Source organism: Amblyomma americanum, chromosome 6, assembly GCF_052857255.1.
Source record: "Amblyomma americanum isolate KBUSLIRL-KWMA chromosome 6, ASM5285725v1, whole genome shotgun sequence".
Taxonomy (NCBI): domain Eukaryota; kingdom Metazoa; phylum Arthropoda; class Arachnida; order Ixodida; family Ixodidae; genus Amblyomma; species Amblyomma americanum.
In genome coordinates, this window is record NC_135502.1 from 170944667 (window position 1) to 170969685 (window position 25019).

The 25019-nt window shown below is 49.3% G+C and overlaps 1 protein-coding gene across 1 annotated transcript in view; it reads right to left on the minus strand.

Annotated features, from left to right (window-relative positions):
- The window catches only part of LOC144095604 (uncharacterized), a 102481-nt gene that overhangs the window by 19867 nt on the left and 57595 nt on the right, over nt 1-25019 (minus strand). Inside the window, exon 7 of the mRNA XM_077629280.1 lies at nt 15306-15471. Within this exon, the coding sequence (XP_077485406.1) occupies nt 15306-15471 (166 nt within the window). The remainder of the gene's footprint in view (nt 1-15305; nt 15472-25019) is intronic.

Consider the following 25019-nt stretch of genomic DNA (forward strand, 5'->3'; position numbering starts at 1 on the left):
CCTCAAAGAACGTGGCATCGCTCATACGTATTCGGCAGTCTATCATCCGCAAGCTAACGGGCAGGTAGAGAGGTTTAATCGAGTACTCAAAGAGTACGTTCAAGTCTGCGCACAAGAACATCGGCCTTTGAAGGAAGCTATCACCGAATACCTGGGAGTCTACCGTTTCACACCGCATGCGACCACAGGAGTGAAGCCTTCCGTCCTTCTTCACGGCCGTCATCTCAGAACAAAACTTGATCTTGTAGGAGCGCCAGGTAAAGAGTTTTTTCAAGATCCGCAGGCAGCGATGAAGTCCATCCACAGCAGAGTAGCACAAAGGCAACAAGCAAGTAAGACTTACACTGACCGTCGACGAGCTGCAAAGTACTCTCCATTAACAACAGGTCAACCGGTGAGAGTCAAGTTGCCTGGTCACGTGCCTAAGGGCGCTCTGAGCTACTCGAGTCCATTCACCATTGTGGACCAATGTGGTCAAGATACCTACAAGCTCAATGATGGCCGCACATGGAATCGGAGTCGGCTGGTACCTTGCCCCCAACCAGTTCCACCACCTACAGTTCCGAAAAGTTGTTCGCCTGAATCAGCAAAAACACTTGGCGAACCACAGCAGGAGAACCACGACCCACCCCAGCAGCCATCTGTTCAGACGCCAGTTGAAAGGGACGTTCCAGGACTGAGGCATTCGACGAGACAAAGAAGACCACCAGTGTGGTTTAAAGACTATGAAAGACATTGAGTGTTTATTGTGTTTTTCAGTGTTAGTTGCTAACTCTTTTGAGGGGGAATAATGTGGTATTGTATTCTGTAGTTATGTTTGTATAAACTAGGTGGCGCTAGGCATGCGCCCTATCTGGTCAGCTGACTCGCACATCTGTATATATATTCATGATTGAACTGATATAAAAGGGAGTTGGTCGAAGTTGTACGTGGCGGGTGCTTGACGTGGTGGTGCTCCGGCTGCTCCGGGCAGTCGGACCGGGCAGTTCCCCAACGGTACGGGATACAACATCCTTGATGTAGGATGGATGTGTGGCTGGAATGTGGCTAATTAGAGTGTCAATGTACTTTGATATTGGTTCTGTGATGGTGCCGATTCCTGAAATTATTGGCCGTCCAGGAATACCGGCTTTATGGAATTTAGGGAGCATGTAAAAACGCCCAGGAGAAGGATGGGTAGCCGTTAGAGCCTTGCATAATTTCGGGGAGATTTCATTGTTTTGTGAGGTGGAGGAGGATGGCAGATATAGCTTTTGAGTGCTCGTCGGTGGGGTCGCCATGAAGTTGTTTATAAAGATTATTGTCAGAAAGCTGTCGGATTCCTTCTGCTATATAGTCGTCATTGTTCAAGATAACAATGTCTCCGCCCTTATCAGCTGGCTTTATGACGATGTCGGTACGGTGGCTGAGCACCTCTAGAGAAATGCGTTGTCTTTTAGGAAGATTGTCTGGTCCTAACCTGTGGTTTTAAAAATTTCAATAATATCATTCTGAACTGCCTTAATATAGATATCCAAGTGTTTTCCCCGCCCGATGTTGGGAGTCCAATCTTGGTTTGCTTGGTGGAAGTTCGAGTTTTGGTGGGGGTTTTCGGGCTTATCAAAGAAGTATTCTCTCAGGCGAAGTTTTCTGGCGAAGTCGTCAAGATATTTCAGGAGTTGGAATTCATTGTATTTGCCTGTGCGGAGGCAAAATGTCAGCCCTCTAGATAGGACGGCTCGCTCATACTGTGTGAGCGGTGTTAGAGATAGATTGGTGATGTCTACACTTGGATGGCCCTGTTTTGAGAGTGTTTGCCCTTGGCTGACCTTTGACTGAGCGATATCGGGGTGGGGAGAATTAGATACAACCGCACTTAGTACTTCTTTCAGCCACTCGTCATAGGGAACTTTGTCACGAGTAAGTTTTCTAATTTTGATTATGCCTATTTCTGAAGTTTTTTTTTTGTTTTGATACCTCATGGTTCCTCGGCCTCCAGCGCGGAAACAAGAAGATTATTCCGAGCCCGACTCTCCTCTGTTCCCAGTATCACCGAAGCTTTCTCAGAGTGCCGAATTGTGATTTTGAGTAACTCTAGGGAAGCTTATTTTAATATGTCGTTCCATTTCTTTTGGTCTCCTTCTGATAGGTTATTCATTACTGGTATCAGCTTCACTTGTAGACCTTTCGGTACGATATTAGCCCGAAGGTACTTTTTTAAGGTTTTAACATGAAGGTCATGTCTAAATCGCTTATCAATTATTTTTCGTAATTTAAGAAAATCTGCAGCTTTGAAACAGGGCTGCCGGTGATATGAGAACAAGGAAGGCGGAGTAGTCACGCGGCCTGTGTATCAGTCCCGGCACACTCGCTGGGCGGAACCACATTGCTTCCGGAGGTCATATGGTAAAACAGGGGTGCTGGGGCTCAGTCCAAAGTTATATGACGGGCTGCTGGTAATGGGTTGCTGTTCTGGTGCGGAATCCACTGCAGGTTTCCGCCTCGGTTGTGTACTTCTCTTCGGGCTTGCCTCATGACACGACGGCTTGATTGATGTGCTCGCCTGGGCTGAGGTGCTTGCTGTAGGGGAATGTGCTGCTGCTGGCCACTGGTGGTCGGGGGTTGCAGTTTTAGTGCTGCGCTGCTGTGTCCCTTCGATGTCCGGGAGGTGAGTGGTGGGTTGGTGGTGATGGCTGGACGGCTGGCTGCTGCTTGTCTGGTAGACATAATATTTTGGCCTACGACTTGTATCGTTTGTGTTTCGCGCCACATTAAAGCACCCTATCAAGTTAGATTTCACTTATCTTGTATTGCTAGATGTCTCGGGGTGCTCCCGAATGCATGTGCTTGTTAATTTTGTTTCATCAAGATTCAATTTCCTCCGTCGTCATTTGACGCGACAGCAACTGATAGGTGGAACTGATGGCGCAGAAGGAAAGTGTATAAACACATTGTTTCAAGTAAAGTATCCAGTTGCAACTCTACGTGTGTCCTGTCTCTTACTCTTTCTTTGGTCCCTGTCTGTGTATGCGCTAGTCAATACTTTTCACAGCTTCCACCAACTAGCCCAAACGAAAGCTTTAGCGCTGTTTATTGGTTTTTAGAGACAGCGGAGCCAACACAGTTTTGGTTCGGAGAAGCCTGGTGAAGGACGAGGATCTTACAGGGGAAGCTTCGGCCGTCACTCTTGTAGATAGAACAGTAAGGTACCTTCCCGAAGTAGGATTCCTTGCCAGGTGGGCTCTTCACCTGCAGGAATATTACGTACGCGTGGTCTAACGCTCCGGCCACAAGCATCAAGGCATTGATGCCTCATGCCGTCGCCCGATCTCCACCGCCGCGGCCGCAAGACAGTTCATATCCAGCGTCTCAAGCCCTACTACAAATCCTCCATCTTACAGTTGCCGTAAGTCGCCAGGATGGCTTCTCTTCTCCCCGGGGGCGATTGTAAAGAAGTTGACACAAACAATGAAGAAGATGGCCCTGCGCCTCACCCGTACTTCTATCGCCACGAATGTGTGAGTCCGACCTGGCTGCCCTCGGACTTTGTTCGCCGCTGCCCCGGCCCACAAGCTCGTTTAATGAACCCCCGCCTTATAATATATATATATATATATATATATATATATATATATATATATATATATATATATATATATATATATGAAGGGAGTATATATATATATAGATAAACGTATTTGGTTGCTAGAGGCAAAAATTCAAAGTTTAAAACGCTTCATTTAGCCATAGATTTATTTTGAGTCGACGTTTCGGACGGAGCCTGTCCTTTCTCAAGACTGAGGTTACGGGGGTCTTCTTCCTCTTCTTATGGAGTTGGCACTGGCACACATGTACGACACATGAACAAAAGAAACAAACGGAGGCAAAGAATACTAGAAAAGATACAGATAGAAAGCGAAAAAAGGGGGAACAAATAAAAAAGAAAAACGTGTTGTACCCCGCCGCCCACCCCGAAGCCGCGGGGAGCCGACCCCGGACGAGGGAAACAAAAAAAAAAGGAAAACACGGAGCTGGAGGGCATAATGGCTACCCATCAAGGCAACAGAGCGGCGGCATGTAAGGTGGACAGGAGCAGACGGTGGCGGGATCGCCCTACACACAAAAGTTAAAGACGCGTGCACTCGCGTTCCCCGAGCATAAAGAGTAAACAAATAAACAGAATAAAATGCAGACAGGGCCGGAGCTTCCGTCATCTGGAACCACTTCGACAGCCAGAGCCAAGGCCGAATCAGCGGCGCCGTGAGCTTAACTAAACACACGTGCACTGTGCATGAAAACACCCAGACACACAGCAGTAAAACATCCGAGCTCATGCCAGTGTCGTGTGGCGGCTAAATGACAATGGCGGGAGCATTTAAGCGAGTAAGGTGTACAGAAACAGACGGTGGCGGAATTGTCCAACATATATAAATTGGAGATGCTTGCACTCGCGTGACCTGGCCAGAAAAAGTAAACAAATAAACAAAATAAAATGCAGACAGGACAGGAGACTTCCGTCATCTGGAACCATTTCCGCAGCCCGAGTCAAGGTAGAATCAGCGGCGCCGTGAGCTTAACTACACACACGTGCACTGTGCCTGAAAACACCCACAAAAAAAAAGTGGAAAAACATCCGAGTTCGGCCAAGTGTGGTGTGGGAGGTAAATGTGAATGGCGTGAGCACTTAGGCAAGGGTTCTTCAATTGCACCCAGTCGTGCAGTAAGCACAGCTTCAGGCTTCAATTGGGAAATTAATGGCAACTTTGATTGTGATTCCTGCAATCGTAATATACCTCCTAGAATGCAGTGTGTGCAGTACATTGGACAGACCGTCAACCCTCTACGAATTCGCTTTAATAACCACCGCGCGCATATCTTATCCCTACCCAACCTTCCCTTGTCAAAACACATTAATGAGCGAAACCACCCATTTGATGCAATTAAGTTAACAGTCCTACAGGGTGGGTTCCACAACACCCGGGAAAGAGAACAACGCGAGTCGTACTTCATTTACAAATTTGAAACAATTCCTCACGGCATTAATGAAAGTCCAGGTGTATTGTCCTCCATCCGCCCCTTGCAGGGCCGTTGCTGACATTACGAGAGCCAGCTTGACATACCTCTGTCGTTTCTTGCCAGCGACATCTTTTTCAAGCTCAAACAAATTTCTTCATTCCCTACCACATCCTGCCCCTATCTTCCCAGTTTGATTACCTTGACGACGGGGTGCAATTGAAGAACCCTTGCCTAAGTGCTCACGCCATTCACATTTACCTCCCACACCACACTTGGCCGAACTCGGATGTTTTTCCACTTTTTTTTTGTGGGTGTTTTCAGGCACAGTGCACGTGTGTGTAGTTAAGCTCACGGCGCCGCTGATTCTACCTTGACTCGGGCTGCGGAAATGGTTCCAGATGACGGAAGTCTCCTGTCCTGTCTGCATTTTATTTTGTTTATTTGTTTACTTTTTCTGGCCAGGTCACGCGAGTGCAAGCATCTCCAATTTATATATGTGGGACAATTCCACCACCGTCTGTCTCTGTACACCTTACTCGCTTAAATGCTCCCGCCATTGTCATTTAGCCGCCACACGACACTGGCATGAGCTCGGATGTTTTACTGCTGTGTGTCTGGGTGTTTTCATGCACAGTGCACGTGTGTTTAGTTAAGCTCACGGCGCCGCTGATTCAGCCTTGGCTCTGGCTGCCGAAGTGGTTCCAGATGACGGAAGCTCCGGCCCTGTCTGCATTTTATTCTGTTTATTTGTTTACTCTTTATGCTCGGGGGCACGCGAGTGCACGCGTCTTTAACTTTTGTGTGTAGGGCGATCCCGCCACCGTCTGCTCCAGTCCACCTTACACGCCGCGGCTCTGTTGCCTTGATGGGTAGCCATTATCCTCTCCCGCTCCGTGTTTTCCTTTTTTTTGTTTCCCTCGTCCGGGGTCGGCTCCCCGCGGCTTCGGGGTGGGCGGCGGGGTACAACACGTTTTTCTTTTTTATTTGTTCCCCCTTTTTTCCCTTTCTATCTGTATCTTTTCTAGTATTCTTTGCCACCGTTTGTTTCTTTTGTTCATGTGTCGTACATGTGTGCCAGTGCCAACTCCTTAAGAAGAGGAAGAAGACCCCTGTAACTTCAGTCTTGAGAAAGGACAGGCTCTGTCCGAAACGTCGACTCAAAATAAATCTATGGCTAAAAGAAGCGTTTTCAACTTTGAATTATATATATATATATATATATATATATATATATATATATATATATATGTGTGTGTGTGTGTGTGCGTGCGTGCGTGTGTGTGGGGTGTGTGTGTGTGTGTGTGTGTGTGTGTGTGTGTGTGTGTGTGTGTGTGTGTGTGTGTGTGTGTGTGTGTGTGTGTGTGTGTGTGTGTGTGTGTGTGTGTGTGTGTGTGTGTGTGTGTGTGTGTGTGTGTGTGTGTGTGTGTGTGTGTGTGTGTGTGTGTGTGTGTGTGTGTGTGTGTGTGTGTGTGTGTGTGTGTGTGTGTGTGTGTGTGTGTGTGTGTGTGTGTGTGTGTGTGTGTGTGTGTGTGTGTGTGTGTGTGTGTGTGTGTGTGTGTGTGTGTGTGTGTGTGTGTGTGTGTGTGTGTGTGTGTGTGTGTGTGAAGCCAACAGTCACCGAAACAATGGTGCACAGGGGAATGTTTCTATTGTTCTCTGTAATTATTTTTAATAGTTCGAATAATATGTCGCTTAAAGAAAATTATTTACAAAGCAGGAGAATCTGGTGAACACTCTCAAGGTTCGCTTACACGCAATAAACATAAATAGCCACGAGAGCATCAGATTGGACAGCCGTCGCCGTAGCTCAGTTGTTAGGGCACCGGACGCAGTATTCGGAGGTCGTGGGTTTCGATCCCACAGGCAGCATGGTTTCTATCTGCTGCTTTATAAGATCAAACAAGCTCCTCATTTCATTTACGTTGTCTGCTAATAGCTTAACGAGGGTCTCGGTTCTGGCAGTCTTGATGTCATTGGTAGCATAAGAGGGCTCTGGCACAGTTTCCGCCCTCGCCGTTAGATGAAGTTCTATGTCACATTCGCGGTAATAAATGACGAGCTACGTTCACCGCTATGGACGAGGGTGGCGCTGGTGAACACTCTCAAGGTTCGCTTATACGCAATAAACATAAATACCCACGATAGCAGCAGATTGGACAGCCGGCTCAGTAGCGCAGTTGGTAGAGCACCGGACGCGGTATTTGGAGCTCGTGGGTTCGGATCCCACCGGCGGCATGGTTGTTTTTTCTGCGGCTTTATAAGTAATTTTTTTTAAGCGACCGAGTAATCGAAGCATTTAAAAGAATTTAAGGGGAACAATAGAAACATTCCCCTGTGCACCATGGTTTCGGTGACTGTTGGCTTCCTTCATATGTTTGCCAAACGAGCCGCGCGAGAGATTATATATATAATCTCGGATAGGTGCTCGGACCGCCATTTTGGCTAACTGTCCTTACACATTTTACTCTATGAATCCTGTTACAATTTGGCGGAGCAGTGCTGGGTAGAGCCTTGGACTACGCCCTCGAAATTTGCAGGAGAACCATCGCGTCAACTATGCGCTCCGTTGAAAGCCAGTCATCTGCCCCTTCACCTACGTCCGTCATTTGCCCTAGCGCTCTCCGACCGCGGGACCTAGTCGTCTTTGGCGGGTCCGACGACCACGACTTGGAGGATTGGCTTGCCTCATACGAGCGGGAAAGCGGCCGCAACCGTTGACACGACGCGATGAAGTTTAACAACGGGGTCTTTTACCTGTCGGACGTGGCGAGCTTATTGTTCAGAAACCTCGAAGCAGACTTCACCACCTGGTCGCTCTTTAAACGCGTCTTTTCTGATATCTTTGGGCAGCCAGCCGTACGAAAGCTTTCCGCCGAGCAGCGCCTGAGAGTGTGAGCCCAGCAGCAGGGTGAATAGTTCACAATCTACAACGAGGATGTTATCAACCTGGGTACAAGAGTGAAGTCGCCTATGTTAGAGGCAGACCGTACCAAGCACGTCCTGAAAGGCATCCAAGCTGAAGCATTTCAGATGCTTATCACCTGGAACCCTACCTCCGTTGTCGTCGTATTCGCCCTGTACCAGTGCTAAGCTGAGCTCCGCAAGCTGCGCATTTTGGTGGCATAACCTTCCGTGCAGCGTTGTCGTGCTTCAGCGGCCGAGCGCTAGATTATTAACTATGAGTTGTACGACATGCTTCAGCGAGGCGTAATTCAATCCTCCAGCCCTCCGTGGGCCTCTCCTGTTTTTCTAGTGAAAAAAAATTGTACAATAAGGTTTTTGTTGATTATCGGCGGCGCCTTAACTAGATCACCGACAAAGACGTTTACCCGCTGCCCTGAATCGATGAAGCCCTTGACTGCCTCCAGGGCACGGATTCCTATTCATCTTTAGACCTTCGATCGGAGTATTGGGAGGTGGCTCTGGAAGCCGCTGACCGTGCTAAGACGGCTTTTGTGGCACCAGATGGCCTGTACGAATTTAACGTCATGCTTTTCTCCCTCTGTAATGCCCCAGCGACTTTCGAGCCCATGCTGGACTCAATTTTACGCGGTCTGAAGTTGAAAACATGCCTGTACGTGCTGCTTAGACGACAGTTGCGCTGGCCTCGGTGCTGTCCTTATGCAATGTAAGCCGGAATTTGACCAGTATGTCGCCGTTTACGCAAGGAGTATGCTGACAAAACAAGAATCCCACTGCTGCGTCACTGAGAAAAAGTGTTCGGCCATCATTTGGGCGATATGCAAGTTTCGCCTTTAAGTTTGCGGCCGTCCTTTCGACATCGTCACGGACCATCATTCTCTGCGTTGGCTGGCCTCCTTGTATCGCCCTACAGGCCACCTCGCTCGCTGGACCCTACGCCTACAAGAAGACGATATCCGTATTCTCGACCAAAAACGTCACGACCCCGAAGATTTGTCCCACTGCACAGCCGCGTGGCGTTGTCGGATACTCACAGGTCAGTTGCGCTTAGCTGTCAATTTCCATAGAAAACATAGGCAGCGAGCAACAAAAGGACCCCTGGATATCTTGTACGCTTTCTTTCTCATCGTTCAGCAGCACCGGTGCCTTAATTGTGGCCCACGCCGCAAGGTTACTCACTTCGCCATTCGTGATGGTCTCCTGTACCGCCGCAACTACGTCTCTACTGGCCGGAAGTGGTTGCTTGTCATCTCTGCCATTATACGGTCGACATTCATCGCCCTATTTTGCAATGACCCGCAGTGGGTTCATGCCGGTGCTTCTAAAACATACACACGGCTCCGTATCTGCTATATTTGGAGTGGTATGTTCACCTACGTCCGCAAGTACGTGCGCTCGTGTCCTGACTGTCAACGTGGCAAGTCCGCTCCTCACCACTCAGTCGGCCAGATTCAGCCTCTTCCTTGCCCTTCCCGGCCTTTTGACCGCGTTGGGATTGACCTCTACGGACCGCTTCCGTACACTGCTGCTGGCAACCGCTGGGTTATTGTAGCCATCGACCACCTCACGCATTACGCCGAGACCGCGGTCCTCCCTGCTGTTATGGCGGCACACGCTTCATCTTTTATCTTGCATCACTTCAGTCTTTGCGATAAAGCACCCCGGCAACTGCTGAACGATCGTGGGCGCGTCTTCTGTCCGAGGCCGTGGAATCTCTTCTCATACATTGTTAGATCGCTCACCATGACGCAGAGGCCCACCATCCGCAAACTAACGGTTTAATGCAACGGTTTAACCGCATTTTCGGCGACATGCTGACCTTGTGCGTGTGTTCCGACCATTCTGTCTGGTACAGGATGCTGCCCTTGATCACCTGCTCCTACAGCACTGCCTCGCAGACCACCACTGGCTTCTCACCGTTTTTACTTCTTTACAGACGAGGACCTTCCTCACCACTAGACTGTATACTTCCTTACCGGCTTGACGAGTCTGAGTGCACCACTGTTTTAGAACCTCCCAAGCATGAGGAGGGGTGCAGTCAGCTCGCACAGTTTTTAACGTCCGGCGAGCAGGTGCGTCAGAAGTCTGCTTCGACACCTCCTACACTACTGTTAAGTGGAAGCGTACGGGGCCGATGCCCCCCCCCCCCGCACCTGTTACCAGGAGCGATCATGCCCGGGGAAGGGGGGGGATCGAGGAATGTACGTCGAGGCGTGACGCCCGCTTAGGGTGAGAGCTGCGCATTCCACTGGGCTCGCGACAGCCCACGGGGAATCGAGGAATGTACGTCGAGGCGTGACGCCCGCTTAGGGTGAGAGCTGCGCATTCCACTGGGCTCGCGACAGCCCACGGGGACAATGCCCCCCTCCCCCCCCCCGCACCTGTTACCAGGAGCGATCATGCCCGGGGCGGGCCCTGGGCTCCGCCCACTAGTACATACGATGCATTTGCTTTGCTATTGGTCCAAATTGGGCGAGAGCTAGATTACTCAAGCTCCGCCCAATTATCGAAGGGGTTAAAACCCGCGGGAAACGACGACTTGGGACGAGTGCGCCGAGTCTCAAGCTCGGCCGTTTTTAACAGCCTTTTTTTAAACAGCCTTTTTTTAAACTGCCTTTTACTCACCTGCCTTTTTTTGTCAGTGCCGTCTTTAATAAATAAGTTTTGCTATGAGAAGTTGGAACTGCTGCCCCAACCGGCAACGTGTCGCCGGACGAAGACCTGAAGTACTCTTCGTACTGCTAACTGCCGTTCCCATCGGTAGGAGGGCAGAGGAAAGTTTAACTACTACTGAAAGTTTTCTACTCGTCTCTCTCGTCTGACTTCGCATGTCGTTTACCACACCCGGCCTCTCTTCAAAACTTCTCCCCAAGTATCGTTAGTCTTACCGCATTGTAGAGCGCGTTTACCCGGTCAACTGCATTGTAGACCTAGTGACACCCACGACAGAACAACGTCGATGTAAGCGCGAGACCCACGTGAAGCCGTGCTATAAGCCAGTGTGTGCTGCAGTCTCCCAGACCTGCCAGGATGGCTTTGCCTTCAGTCGGGGGTGATTTTAAAAAGGAAGATGGGCAGCGGCGGCTGCCGCACCGCGAGCGCACAGCGCGAGATCTGTGTGCTGATGACCGGAGCTCGCACCGCCATTTTGGCTAGCTGGCTAGCTGTCCTTAGACCCTCAAGGCGGCCCTAGCTAAAATGAAACGAGGAACGGCACCGGGCAGGGACAAGATAACTGTGAAAATGCTTGCTAATCTTCCCGATACCGCCTACGAAACCCTCCTCGCTTTTATCAACTCGATCTGGCTTGGTGAGGCACCTCTACCAATTGAATGGAACACCGCCCTGGTAACTTTCATTCCGAAAGCCGGCAAAGCCATAAACACAGACAACCTCCGCCCCATCTCCCTCACGTCTTGCGCGGGAAAGCTGATGGAGACCATGGTGCGGGATAGGCTGTCTGGGTTTCTGGAAAAGGAACATACATTCGCAGACACCATGTTCGGTTTCCGCCCGCAGAGGTCCGCTCAAGATGTTCTGCTTCAACTCGACCGAGAAATTCTCAACCCTGTCGAATATCCCTTCAACGATAAGGCAGTACTTGCCCTTGACTTGAAGGGGGCTTTAGACATTGTCACACACGAAATCATCCTGCAACATCTCTCCCAAACGAACTGTGGACATAACCCGTTTCAGTACATCAAGCAATTTCTCTCGGATCGACGAAGTTTCATCCGAATACAAGACGAAGAACACGGCCCATATAAACTGGGAACGAGAGGAACCCCACAGGGTGCGGTCCTCTCGCCATTACTTTTCAATCTGGCCATGATGAAACTCGCGGCTCAGCTGGCGAAGGTCGAAGGCATCCAGCACGCGCTGTACGCCGACGACATAACCATCTGGGCCAAACACGGATCGGTTGGAGACATTGAGGCCAACCTGCAGCAAGCGGCGGAGATCGTGGACGCTTACGCCCGCCGCTGCGGCCTTCAGTGCTCACCGTCCAAATCCGAATTTGTGCACATTCGCCCGTCGCTTGAGTGCGCCATCAAAATGGAACTATCTCTGGCTAGCGGCCCGATACCCGAACACGATGAGATTAGAGTACTTGGTCTCCTTATCCACAAACATCGACGGGCTGATACAACACTAGCAAAACTACGCAAGGTGGGGGACCAGGTGGGCCGGATGGTCCGCCGGGTTTCCAACAAACGCGGGGGGTTACGGTGCAGAGACGCTTTTGCGGCTGGCGCATGCATTCGTGACCAGTCGAGTCCTCTACTCGACTCCTTACCTCCACCTGCGCAAGTTTGATGAGAACGCCCTCGAAGTGATTCTCAGAATGATGTACAAGCGTGCCCTCGATCTCCCGATCACCACATCCAACCAGCGTCTCATGGGCCTGGGGATGGTTAACACATTCGCGGAGCTCCGGGAGGCGCACTTCACAAATCAATACACAAGTCTTTCAAAAACGCCGTCGGGTCGCTGCCTATTAGCCCGTCCACCAAAAAATCGGGGTGAATGGCCTAACGTTCCGAGCTTAAGACATAACATATGCGGAAGAAGTTGCCATCGCGTTAGCCGCCGCAGACCAGGAGTCGCGAGTGATCGTCACCGACTCGAGAGGGGCCTGCAGAAATATTAAACAGGGGTATATTCCTCTCTTTGCGCATCGCATCCTTCAAAACTGTAACTACCTCGGGGCCCCCGCGTCTCGAACGATTGTATGGGCTCCAGCTCATATGGGCCTCGAAGGCAATGAAACGGCAGACGCCGCCGCCCGCGCGCTCACTCTCCGGGCAACGCCTTTAGACCCTTTGGATACGAATCCCGAACCCAATCCGGCCCTCACTTTTCGAGAAATTACTGAATTATTCCAATTCGGCCATGCAATTTATCACAAGCCTTGTAAGGGCCTCACAAAGGTGGAGGAACGCACACTCCTCCGCCTTTACACCAAAACGCTGCTGTGCCCGGCAGTTTTAAAACACTTTGATCCTGCCTGTGCAGGAGAATGCCCACACTGTGCGGAGAAGTCTTCGGACATCTTTCACATGGTGTGGGCAAGCCAGTCAACCCCGAACCTCGCCCCCAAACCCAACCCCACCCGGGAGGACTGGGAGGCAGCCCTGCTCGGCTGCTCGGACCTAGCAAGCCAGAAGGCCCTGGTCCACCGAGCCCGAGTCGCGGCGGTCGCCAATGGGTTCCTGTAATGAGGAGCCCACCTAGAGATTGCGAGAGGTTGCTCCGTCTACCTCAAGCTTCCTCCCTGAAATAAAGTTTTTTACTCACACTCCTTAGACTGTTTTCTCTGTGAATCCTGTTAGAATCTCTCTCTCTCTCTCGCGCGATATTCGGAGGTCGTGGGTTCAGATTCCATCGGCCGCATGGTTGTTTTTTTATGCTTCTTCATTAGTGATTTTCTTTAAGCGACAGGGTAATCGAAGCATAATACTCGCATTGATTGACTCTACAAATTAAAAAAATAGAAACATTCCCCTATGCACTTTGGTTTCGGTTACTGTTGGCATCTTCTTTCAAATCTTTGCAAACGAGGTCGTTTGATTTGCCTTGTCTGTTTATATATATATATATATATATATATATATATATATATATATATATATATATATATATATATATATATATATATATATATATATATATATATAATACGTGGCGGTTCTGCGTAGACTATCGTCGCCTAAATGCCATCACAAAAAAAGATGTGTATCCGCTCCCACGCATAGACGATGCCATCGATTGTCTACGCTCTGCTTCATATTTTTCTTCGGTTGATTAAAGGCCAGGTTACTGGCAAATACCAATGCACCCGAACAACAAAGAAAAGACTGCATTTATCACACCTGACGGACAGTATAAATTTAATGTCATGCTTTTTGGACTATGCAATGCACCTGCCACATTTGAAAGATTTATGGACACTATTTTGCGAGGTCTGAAGTGGCAGATTTGTTTGTGTTATTTGGATGATGTCGTGATCTTTGGGAAGACATTTAGCGAACATAACAGCCGCCTCGCTATCGTCCTCGACTGCATTGAAAGAGCGGGCCTGGTCCTTAACTCTAAGAAGTGTCACTTTGGTGAACGTCAAATAATTGTCCTCGGTCACTTGGTTGATAAGGACGGTGTCCGGCCGGATCCCCAGAAAGTTGAGGCTGTCACCAACTTCACAGCGCCGCAATCAGTCAAGGAACTTCGCAGTTTTTTAGGGCTGTGCTCGTAATTTCGCCGTTTTGTCCTGCGGTTTGCCGACGACGCCTTCCCACTCACGTGTCTCCTGCAAAAAGACGTGCCATTCCAGTGGACCCCTGACTGCATTCCGCCATCTGAAATTTCTCCTGACGTCGGGACCCATTCTGCGCCATTTTTGCCCGTCTGCTCCCATCGAAGTTCACACCGACGCTAGTGGTGTCGGAGTTGGCGGTGTGCTCATCCAGCGCCACGGCGGAGATCAGCATGTGATAGCTTATGCCAGCAGGTCGTTCAGCAAGTCGGAATGAAACTACACAGTTACCGAACAAGAGTGTCTCGCGGTAGTTTTTGCTGTGCAACGCTTTCGTTCCTACCTGTACGGCAATGCTTTTACCATCGTCACCGACCATCATTCGCTCTGTTGGCTCGTGAATCTCCGTGACCCATGTGGCCGACTTGCCCGCTGGGCTTTGCGGCTACAAGAGTTCGACTTCACTGTCGTGTACAAAAGCGGTCGTCAACACGCCGACGCTGACTGTCTGTCGCGCTTGCCGCTTCCGACGACTGCTCGCGATGGCGACAACTTCGACGACTACCTCGCTTCTGTCTCATCCACGTTTCCTGATGCTAACCAGTTCAAGACTGCACAGCGCAAAGACACGATGTTAACAGCACTCTTCGACGCCGCCGGCGATTTCCCTGCTGCCCGTTTCTGTATTCTCACTGGTTTACTTTACAAGAAGAATTTCACGCCCGGCGGTGCACGGTTCCTTCTCGTCGTGCCGGAAAGACTTCGCATCCCTGTTCTTCAAGCTGTCTTTGCTAATAAGGAAGTTGTATAAATCTTCAGCAATCCCTTTCAGTAAATGTCCGACCTTATCTTCTTCAGACATCCGCGGGTTCACTAGCCTGCACAACTTTACGATTACTTCAATATACATGGTGCAAGTCTCACCAGGTGATTGGACCCGTTGAAGCAACGTCTGTTCGGCGCGTTTCTTTTTGGCAGAGCCGTCACCAAAACGTTTATTTATCTCTTCTGCAAAATGTTCCCACGTGGTAAGAGAGTCTTCATGGTTATCAAACCAAATCAGCGCTGTCGCTTCCAAAAAGAATACGACGTTGGCTAGCCTCACTGTGGCATCCCAGCCGTTATAGCGACTCACCCGCTCGTAATTAGTCAACCACTCGTCGACGTCTTCATCGGACCTTCCAGCAATGGTGCGCGGTTCACGGTGATGCTGCCTGTGGCCCGCCGCGGGTGCTGCTTGCTCGGCGCCGCCGTCCTGAGGCATATCCAGTGGAAGTGGTGGCAATCCGACAACTCTGCGGCTGCGTCAAGGAACAGGGGAATCCGTGGTGATACCCAGCACCTCCACCACAACTGTTACGTACTCAGCAGGCACTGAGTGAGTCTGGGGTGTTTATTTAAGAGATTTAGCGACGGGGCGCAGAGCTCAAACCGATCAGACCGACCAGCTTCCTTTTCCTCACACGCTTCTCATCTCCTCTCCTTCGTCGTCTACGCAAAGCACGTTACAATATATATATCTATATATTTTGTGACTAAACAGAGACCATCGTTTGAAAACAATGTAGTTGGACGTTTCGGTCGTGGAACGGCCTTCATCAGAATAACAGAATAGGAACGGAGGACACAGAATATGACTGAGGGTGCAAAAAGAAAGTACAAACATATAATGCACAGAAGATTAAAAACGTATCACACACGTGACTAGAACGCAAATGTGGGTCACAATGGCTGAACAGGAGGGCTACGTTGCGAAATTTAGTGCGTTAGCACTCTTAGCTACAGAATGCGATGACAGATGATTAAACGTGTCATGCCTACAGTGCAAAGGTGAGAAACCAGAATTACTGGACAGCAATATCTTAAAAAGCCAGAAGTTGTACACTCTAAAAACACTAAAAATTTCCGTCACTAAAAAACACAGGTCCCGATAAAGCAGCATAAACGGTATTAGTATTAGCTTTTATTACATCCTGACAAAATAACTCATAACGCTATCTGCCTGTTCTGTGCGAGCCCAAGAAAAGAATAAATGTGAAGCATACGCGTGGGGTGAGGTAAAAAGATAGACGTAGCGAAATTTTAGTTATATGATGGAGCAGAGAGTTAAACATACAGGCGCGACTAAACGCAAATGCGGGGTGTGATATACACGAAGAAAGAGCACGAACAGAATAGCACTTAGCATCGGTGGATATCAGGATGTTTGAACTGGTAGGGTGCTCAATTTCCCCTTGCTTTCGTTCAAACCAGAAGATATTGTAGTAAACTTATAGGTCAGGAAAGACTGTCTAATTTCTCGGTCGTGATTAGATTTAAATGCAGATTCCAGAATAGTAGCTGTAATGTGATCAAATGAATGGCCTGGGAGCTGAACATGTCTTGATAGGGGCAGGTTTTCGAGGGATATAACATGGGCTCTGTGGTTGTTCAAGCGTAATCTAAAGGGGGTTTCTCTCTGGCCTACATGCTGAAGGTTACATATCGTACACTGGAGTAGGTAATTGACGTTCGGACTATCGCAGGTGAAGTCACCCTGAATTTTTAAATGAAAGTTAGAACCAGTACTGCTAACGCTCTGAGACGTAGTCATATGCGGGCAAACTTTACAGCGGCTCTTATAGCAAGGATGGCAGCCTGTTGGTTGCGGAGGACGAGTTTTTGAAAAAGTTAGTATGTCCCGTAGATTTCTCTATCTTCTAGAAACAGCCCTTGGTGGCTGTACGAAATGAGGGGCTCGTTTGACAAACATATTAAGGAAGCCAACAGTCACCGAAACTAAGGTGAATAGGGGAATGTGTTCTATTTTTTTAATTTCTAATGCCAATCAATTGGTTTAAAGAAAATAACTTATAAACCAGCAGGAAAAACAACCATGCCGCCGGTGGGATTCGAGCCCACGACCTCCGAATATCGCGTCCGGTGCTCTTACCAACTGAGCTACGGCGACGGCTGTCCAATGTGTTGCTTTCGTGGGTATTTATGTTTTTGCGTGTAAGCGAACCTTGAGAGTGTTCACCAGCGCCACCCTCGTCCATAGCGGTGGACGTAGCACGTCCTGTAATACAGCAAGTGTGACGTAGAACGTCATCTAACGGCGAGGGCGGAAACTCTGCGAGAGCCCTCTTATGCTACCTATGGCATCAAGACTGCCAGAACCGAGACCCTCGTTAAGCTATTAGCAGACAAGGCAAGTGAAATGAGGGGCTCGTTTGACAAACATATTAAGGAAGCCAACAGTCACCGAAACCAAGGTGCATAGGGGAATGTTTTCTTTTTTTTAAATTTCTAATGCCAATCATTTGGTTTAAAGAAAATTATTTATAACGCAGCAGAAAAAACAACCATGCCGCCGGTGGGATCCGAACCCACGACCTCCGAATATCGCGTCCGGTGCTCTTACCAACTGAGCTACGGCGACTACTGCCCAATCTGCTGCTTTCGTGGGTATTTATGTTCATTGGGTGTAAGCGAACTTTCAGAGTGTTCACCAGCACCACCCTCGATTGGATTGGACAGCCATCGCCATAGCTCAGTTGGTAATAGCACCGGACGCGATATTCGGAGGTCGTGGGTTCGGATCCCACCGGCGGCATGGTTGTTTTTTCTGCTGCGTTATAAGTAATTATTTTCTTTAAGCGATTTATTAATCTAAGGACTAAAATATACCACTGATATGAACAACAAATAAAAAAAGAAAAACATTCCCCTATGCACCTTGGTTTCGGTGACTGTCGGCTCCTTTCATAAGTATATATATATATATATATATATATATATATATATATATATATATATATATGCAAAGTTTAAAAGCGCTTCATTCTGGCAAAGATTTATTTTGAGTCGATTTTCTAAAGGAGCCTCTGCTTTCTCAAGGCTGAAGTTACAGCGATCTTTCTCCTCTTCTTAAGAGTTGGCATTGGCAAACATGACAGACACATGGAGAAAACAAGCAAAGTGTTGCTGGAAATAAGATCGGCTGTAAAGAAAAAAAATACTTGACAAGGGATAAAGGGAGAAACAAAAAACAGAGGAAAAGAAAAACGCGCTGTCGCCCGTGCCCACCGAGCAGCCGCGGGCAGCCGGCACAAAAAAAAGAGAAAGAAAAGAAGGAAAACTAGTAGCGGGGGGGGGGGGGGGGGGGGGAGAATAGGCACCCCTCAAGGCAACAACAGAGCGGACGCAAGTAAGGTGCACAGACACAGAGGGCGGTGGAATCGCGGAACAGATAAGAATTAGAGATGCATGCACTCGCGTGCCTGCGGCCAAAAAGGGTAAACAAATAAACAGAATAAAATGCAGACAGGGCAGGAGACTCCTTTTGGCAGGAAGAGTCAAGGAGGGACCAGAGTCGCAGTGAGCTTAACTAGACACAGGTGCACTGTGCATGAAAACACACGCACAAATGTTGTTGTTCCCCTCACAAAATGGCACATACCCACAAGGGGGATTGGCCATAACTAGGCGGTGACTATTTAAATTGCAGATTGCATATGGCAAGCGTGGGATGACCTAACATAAATTGAGTAACTCTGTTTCCGTAGCAGAGGAGGTTGCAGGAGGTTAGGGCGGCCTAACAAACTGAAAATTAGGTAAGGGAATCAGTTAAAAAAAAGAGATTGAGAGAGAGAGAGAGAGAGAGAGAGAGAGATTAGGAATATAAAAAGTAGTTACCCAAATACGAAAGCTTATGATGGTATGGGCAGTACGAAAGCTTATGAAGGTATACGTTTTGATTCTAAGGGATAATTTTGAACGGCAGAGCAAACATTCCCATTGGTATGGCCAAGCATAGAAGCGCCAAGGGACAGAACAACCGCAGAAGAGAGACGCAAATTGAGATTCTGCATTGGGACCTCTAATAGTCGCCTCTGGATCGATGAGTACCGACGACAAAAGAGAAGAAAGTGCTCGATTGTTTCCGGCTCAGCACAATACGGACACAATGGAGAGATCGCCAGACCAGGCCTGTAGAGGTAAAAATTTAGTTGCGGCACCCGGCAACGAAGACGCGTGAAGGAAACTTCAAGTTTGCGCGATCGGATTGCTGTGCTGCTCCAAGGGAACATGAGGTGTTAGAAGTCGTCCAATGAAGTAAGCGCTGATGCGCCAAATTCTTTCATTACAGTGTACATACGAAATCGTGCCGCCGTGATGTCAGGAGTTGTAGGAAGGGGGTCAACAGTCGGTCCACTCAGGACTGCCTTCGCTAGAGCATCAGCTGATTCATTTAATAGAAGACCCCTGTGCCCAGGAACCCAAATAAATCGAATTGATTTGATATGTTGAGGTATCAGAAATATTATTATTCGAAAGAGCTGCGATTCAGTGCACGCAGACAGGGAAGTGCATAAGGATAATGAGTCCGTAACTATTATTACCGCTGATAAAGAGATGGGTACCTTGCGCAGAGCCAGAACCACTGCTAGAAACTCAACCAGATAGATAGGTGTAAATTCTTGAAGACGGAGAGAAAAAGACCAGTCAAGGGACTGGGAGTAAATGCCTACACCTGCCTTTTCGTCACACACCGAGTCATCAGTCGCAATAGCGACATGTGTGCAGAAGGTCGACAAGTAATCCTGCAACATACCATTTAACAAGGAGAAAGTCTGTAATTTGGCATTACGTGGGTAAATATCTTCGAAGATGATGGTCACAGTTGAGGGGATGGACTGCACCGGAACAATTTCAGGTATTCGCACATTTAGTGGGCCCAGCAAGGATTCAACGAAATAAAATATGGGGAGTTTGAAGCCGAGACCAACCGACACCCAAGAACTCCACTCGCTGCCCTAGGAAGATCAAATGGGATGCATTCTGCTCCGAGTCGCAAAATTTTAAAAACGTCTGTACCGTCAACAGACGAAACCTTGCAGTAAGAGGCGGCAACCGCGCTTCCAGATGCAAAACATTGTTTGCCACGTATTTAGGGAGACCCAAACAGAGGCGCAAAGCTTCACGCTCTAAAAGCCGAAGTGAGCGCAGTTTATATGCAGCCGCGCCAGAAAATAGAACGCAGACAAATTCCAAGATAGGCCGGATATACATTTTGAAAATCATCAGAAGAGCATGTCGGCGCATACCACAGCGTGGGCTATTCAGCCTTCGCAGAAGACCGACTGCCCGAACCCCTTTCGCAGCAACCTGATCTATATGTGACCGCCAAGAGAGAGAGAGGTGTCATAAGTTACCATGAGATACTTAGAGAACATACCTGAGGAGTCACGTGATGACGATAGACCAGTCAAATGTTCACCTGTTGAGAAATCGCAAAAGGTAACAAAGCGCACTTGTTTACACTAAGACAAGTGGATTTCAGATAACCATCGGTCAAGTGAACCTAAATACGACTGTAACACCATATAAACAGAATGTAAATCACTCGCAGCAGCAAAGCAAGCTATATCGTCGGCATACACGTATGTAGTCACGTCAGGAGAGGTCGGAATCCAACTGAGTAAGAGATTGAAAAGAACAGGGGAGAGAACTGCACATTGAGGCACTCCTCTAGATTGACGAAATTTCCTTGTAGAAATCCCGCGTTGACAACAATAAAATTCCCTGTCAGCCAAGAAAGCTGACACCCATGCCACAAAATAACTTGGCAAGCCCAGAGCCCGTAGTCTATGCATCAGAGACCCGTGCTCTACACTGTCATATGCTTTCGAGATGTCAAGAGTTATAAGAGCAGCATATTGGCGACGGCGGCGAGCTTGTCTGACACGGCTTTCGAAGTCAGTATGCGCACACCATATAGAACATCCAGGCTTGAAACCAATCTGACAGGGGTTAAGCAGACCCTTTTCAGTAATGATGGGCATGATTCGTCCATACAGCACGCGTTCAACCAGTTTCACCAGATTCGATGTGAAAGAAATTGGTCGAATGTTGTCTAAGACCAACCCTTCGCCTTGCTATTTAAGAGCGTGGATAACTTTTGAAACACGCCACACATCCGGGATTCATGGGGTTCTAATTGAGTAATTCACCAGCTCCAATAGATCATTGGGTGATTCGTCAAACAGAATTTTAAATATCGCCGAGGAGACGCGGTCAGGACCAGGAGCTGCAGGAGGTAACCGATTTATAACTTGGGAGAGCTCATAAACAGAGACATTCACAAAATCATCATAGTGATTCCCCAGCTTATGTGTGCTAGAGAGAACAGCCGAGAAACGGTGTTCCAGGCCTCTGCCAATTTCTTCTAATGTCCTGGCAAGCTCTACAGGGGTTAGCACATTAGAGGGGATGTTGTGAGCCGGTGGCAGCCTGTTCGTTGACCTCAGGAAGCGGAACAAGGCATGCCTGTTACTCGATTTTGATAGATATTCATAATTCTCCTTATCATATATTTCCTTAGCCCGAGCGACTGTGCGCTTAAAGGTTGCTGCGAAAAATTTATAATCGATCCAATTCCGGGGGCATTGATTATGAATTAGTTTCTTCCAGGCTGCCTTGCGCCGCCTATAATCCTTTGAACATTCTGCGTTCCACCAAGGGCTCGCCGGACTCCCCATACTATCGCGCACTATAAATTCTGATTGCCTCCGTACTTGATCTAATGCAGCGCATAATCCTAACACCCTGCTCTCCTGAGACAAATTCAGCAAAGATTGTAGTTTTGAACTTAGTGAACTTTTGAACTTGTTATAATCGACTAAGGTGCAACTGAATCCGCCGATAGAAGTAGTTGCGTTCCTTTTACCCCTTTCTCTTCTTTGATGTCAGCCCGAAGGGGAAAGGTAGAAGTTGTTGGATGCCGATGTCTTGAGGTTCTAAACTTGCTCAGTCACATTACTCGTGGAACTTCAGGAAGTAAACTGTTTAATCACACATAAAATAGCTAAGACAGAACGGAAGGTACAACAAGGAGAACAACTATGTACATAGTGATTGATCCGCAGAGTGACCAGACGAAATCAACCCCCGGGCCCACCAAAACGTCTTCTTTTAATCTCTAAGTCCCCGCCCTCAGTGGGGACACCAACCAATTAGGTCAAAACACAAGCACGCATCCAATCAAGGACCGGGGAAAGGAAAACACATCCAATAAAACACATGGGAGAGGAAAACACATTGAAAAAGAGACAGAGGAGCGTAAAACACGCCCAATCAAAGATTGGGGAGAGGGGACAGGTCATTGTCACGAATACTAACAATTCCCCTCTCGGATCACTCCATCCTCCCCCGCGGGGCGGCATGATTACTCGCTTAAAGAGCATGCGAGGGCCGCACAGATTGTCGAAAGCCGTGCCACTTAAGGCGCCATCGCTCCCCAATTCTTCCTGATGCCCCACGTGTACAGGAAGTGCCTGGCAGTCATATGGAGCTGATAAGCGCTCACAGTGAACATGAGGAACGCGTCTTCAAAATTGCCTCCTAGCCACACACTGAACGACCGCCGCCCGGGTAATGGCCTTGGGCAGCGTCGCCGCGGTAGGGATGAAAGGCGACGCGCCTTCGTTGCTGCTTCTCGGAGCGGGCTGCGAACAATGGGGCCCGGCCAAGCTGGGTCGTCTGCGCACCCCGAACTCCCCTCCGTCGCCGTCCGCTTGGCTCGTTAGTTCCATGTGGAGTCAAAAGAAAATGGATCACAGCGTACGCACTCTTGTCCACATACAGGCGGCGTTCCGTACGTGATTACTTGAGGCTCCGGATGTGTCCAAGCCAGCCGCGCACGACACCTCCCCACCAAGTGTGCTGCATAACATCTTGGAATGAAGCACACACAGAAAACCAAAACAGACCAACGTGCCGCGGGCCCGGAGCCGAAGAAGCACCATCTGCCGCTGCCGAACCATATGCGTTGCCAAAGCCTCAGGGTACACCTCCATACATGACATAACTCCAGGCCCCGGATACCCCCACGCCTCTAGTTGGCAGCTACGAGTCGCGACATTGCATCGGCATTAGCGTTTTGCTCCCCCTTTTTGTGCTCGACCCGGATATCGAATCTCTGCAGAGCGAGTGCCCAGCGTGTCAGCCTGGCGCTGTGCGGACTACTCAGAGTCAAATATTTGAGCGGGTTATGGTCCGTTATGACCCTAATTTTTGCGCCACACAACCAGACTTCAAGTCGCCCTAATGCCCAAATGATGGCATAAGCCTCCTTCTCGATAGTCGCCCAGCGGGTCTGAGCCGGGCTTAGCTTTTTGCTCAGAAAAGCGATAGGCTGCTCGCGGCCCTCGTCATCGCACTGGGCAAGGCAGGCACCCACCGCGTAGTCCGAAGCATCGGTTGCGAGCACGAACTCCTTACTTGGGTCAGGCGCATGAAGTGAGGATGCGCTGTTCAAGCAAGCTTTCACCTCATCAAAAGCTTTCTGCGCCTCGTCATCCCATGGGAGCCGCTGCGGTGTCCGCCTGTTAGTTAAGCTCGTCAGTGGGAGCACGACGCGAGAATAGTCGGGGACATATTGTCGGTAATAGTTAGCTAAGCCCAGAAAGCTTCTGAGCTCCTTCTTTGTTTGGGGCCTCGGCATCTCGTCTATTGCCTTGACCTTTCCTGGATTAGCGCTGTGCTTCCCCGACCCAACCACATGGCCCAAAAATTCGACTTCTCGTCTCGCGAAATGACATTTGCCTGCGTTCACGGTGAACCCGGCGGCTGCGATCGAAGCGAGCACCGCCCGAATGTGCCTCAAATGCTCCTCCCAGGTGTCTGAATAAATCGCGAGGTCATCAATGTAGGCGCATGCGTACTCGCGGTGCGGTGCTAGTACCTGGTTTATGACCCTCTGAAATGTCGAACTCGCATTTCGAAGGCCGAAGGGCATGACCCTCCATGCGTACTGCCCCACCGGAGTGACGAATGCCGTGAGGGCCTGTGCCTGCTCGTCAAGGGATATTTGCCAATAGCCTCTCAGCATGTCTATTAGGCTGATGAAGTTGGCCTTCGCTACTCGGAACAGCAGCTCGGACGGTAGGCTCATCGGAAAGGCGTCCTGCTCGGTTATCGCATTCAACTTCCGATAATCGCAGCACAGGCGCTGCCCCCCATCTTTTTTAGCGACGCAAACCACTGGGTGAGCATGAGGACTCTCAACGGGATATATTAGTCCCCACTCCAGGAGCTCATCTACTTGCCTCTCCACTTCCTTCCGATACGCCATCGGGACCTTGTACGCATGGCCAGCCCGTGGCTGAGCACCCTCCTTTAGCACGATTTTGTGCGCTCCTAGCGTGCATTTGCCGGGCCTACTGCTGAAAACCTGGCCATTCTCCTCGATCAGTGCCTCTAGATCTCGGCGCTGCGCTTCGTTCAAATGTTCGAGAGCACCCGGCGGCAGCGCGTCGCCTGGCACTGAGCGCATGGGGAACGTGGGCACGTCGCCGAACTCCGCGTCGCCCTCGAATATCAACCCTACTACATTCACCCGTGCGTGGTATGCTCTGAGCTTGTTTGCGTGGACAGTCCGACATGCGCCATTGTCGAGTTTGATTAGATAACTGTACGGGCGCGTCTTCCGCATTGCCGTCACAGGCCCCGTCCACTTGGACATCAACTTTCCCTCGCCATCCCTTTCAAGCAACAACACCTGCTGCCCATCTGTGAAGTGTTTATCGACAGCGCGCAAGTTGTATTGTCCAGTGTACCTGCGTTGCGCTACCGTGCTGTTGTTACTAGCCTTTGCGTTTGCCTCGGCCAGCTTCTCGCGCAAAGCTGACAGGTACTCTGCCGCCGCCGTTTCCAAAGAATCTGGTACTGCCCAGTCTCCCGTCCAAGTTTTTTGAAGAATGGATAGCGGTCCGGTCGGTATTCTGCCATACATTAACTCAAACGGCGACTGCCCGGTCGTCTCATTAGGGACCTCTCTGTAAGCCCAGAGCAAGAATGGCACAAG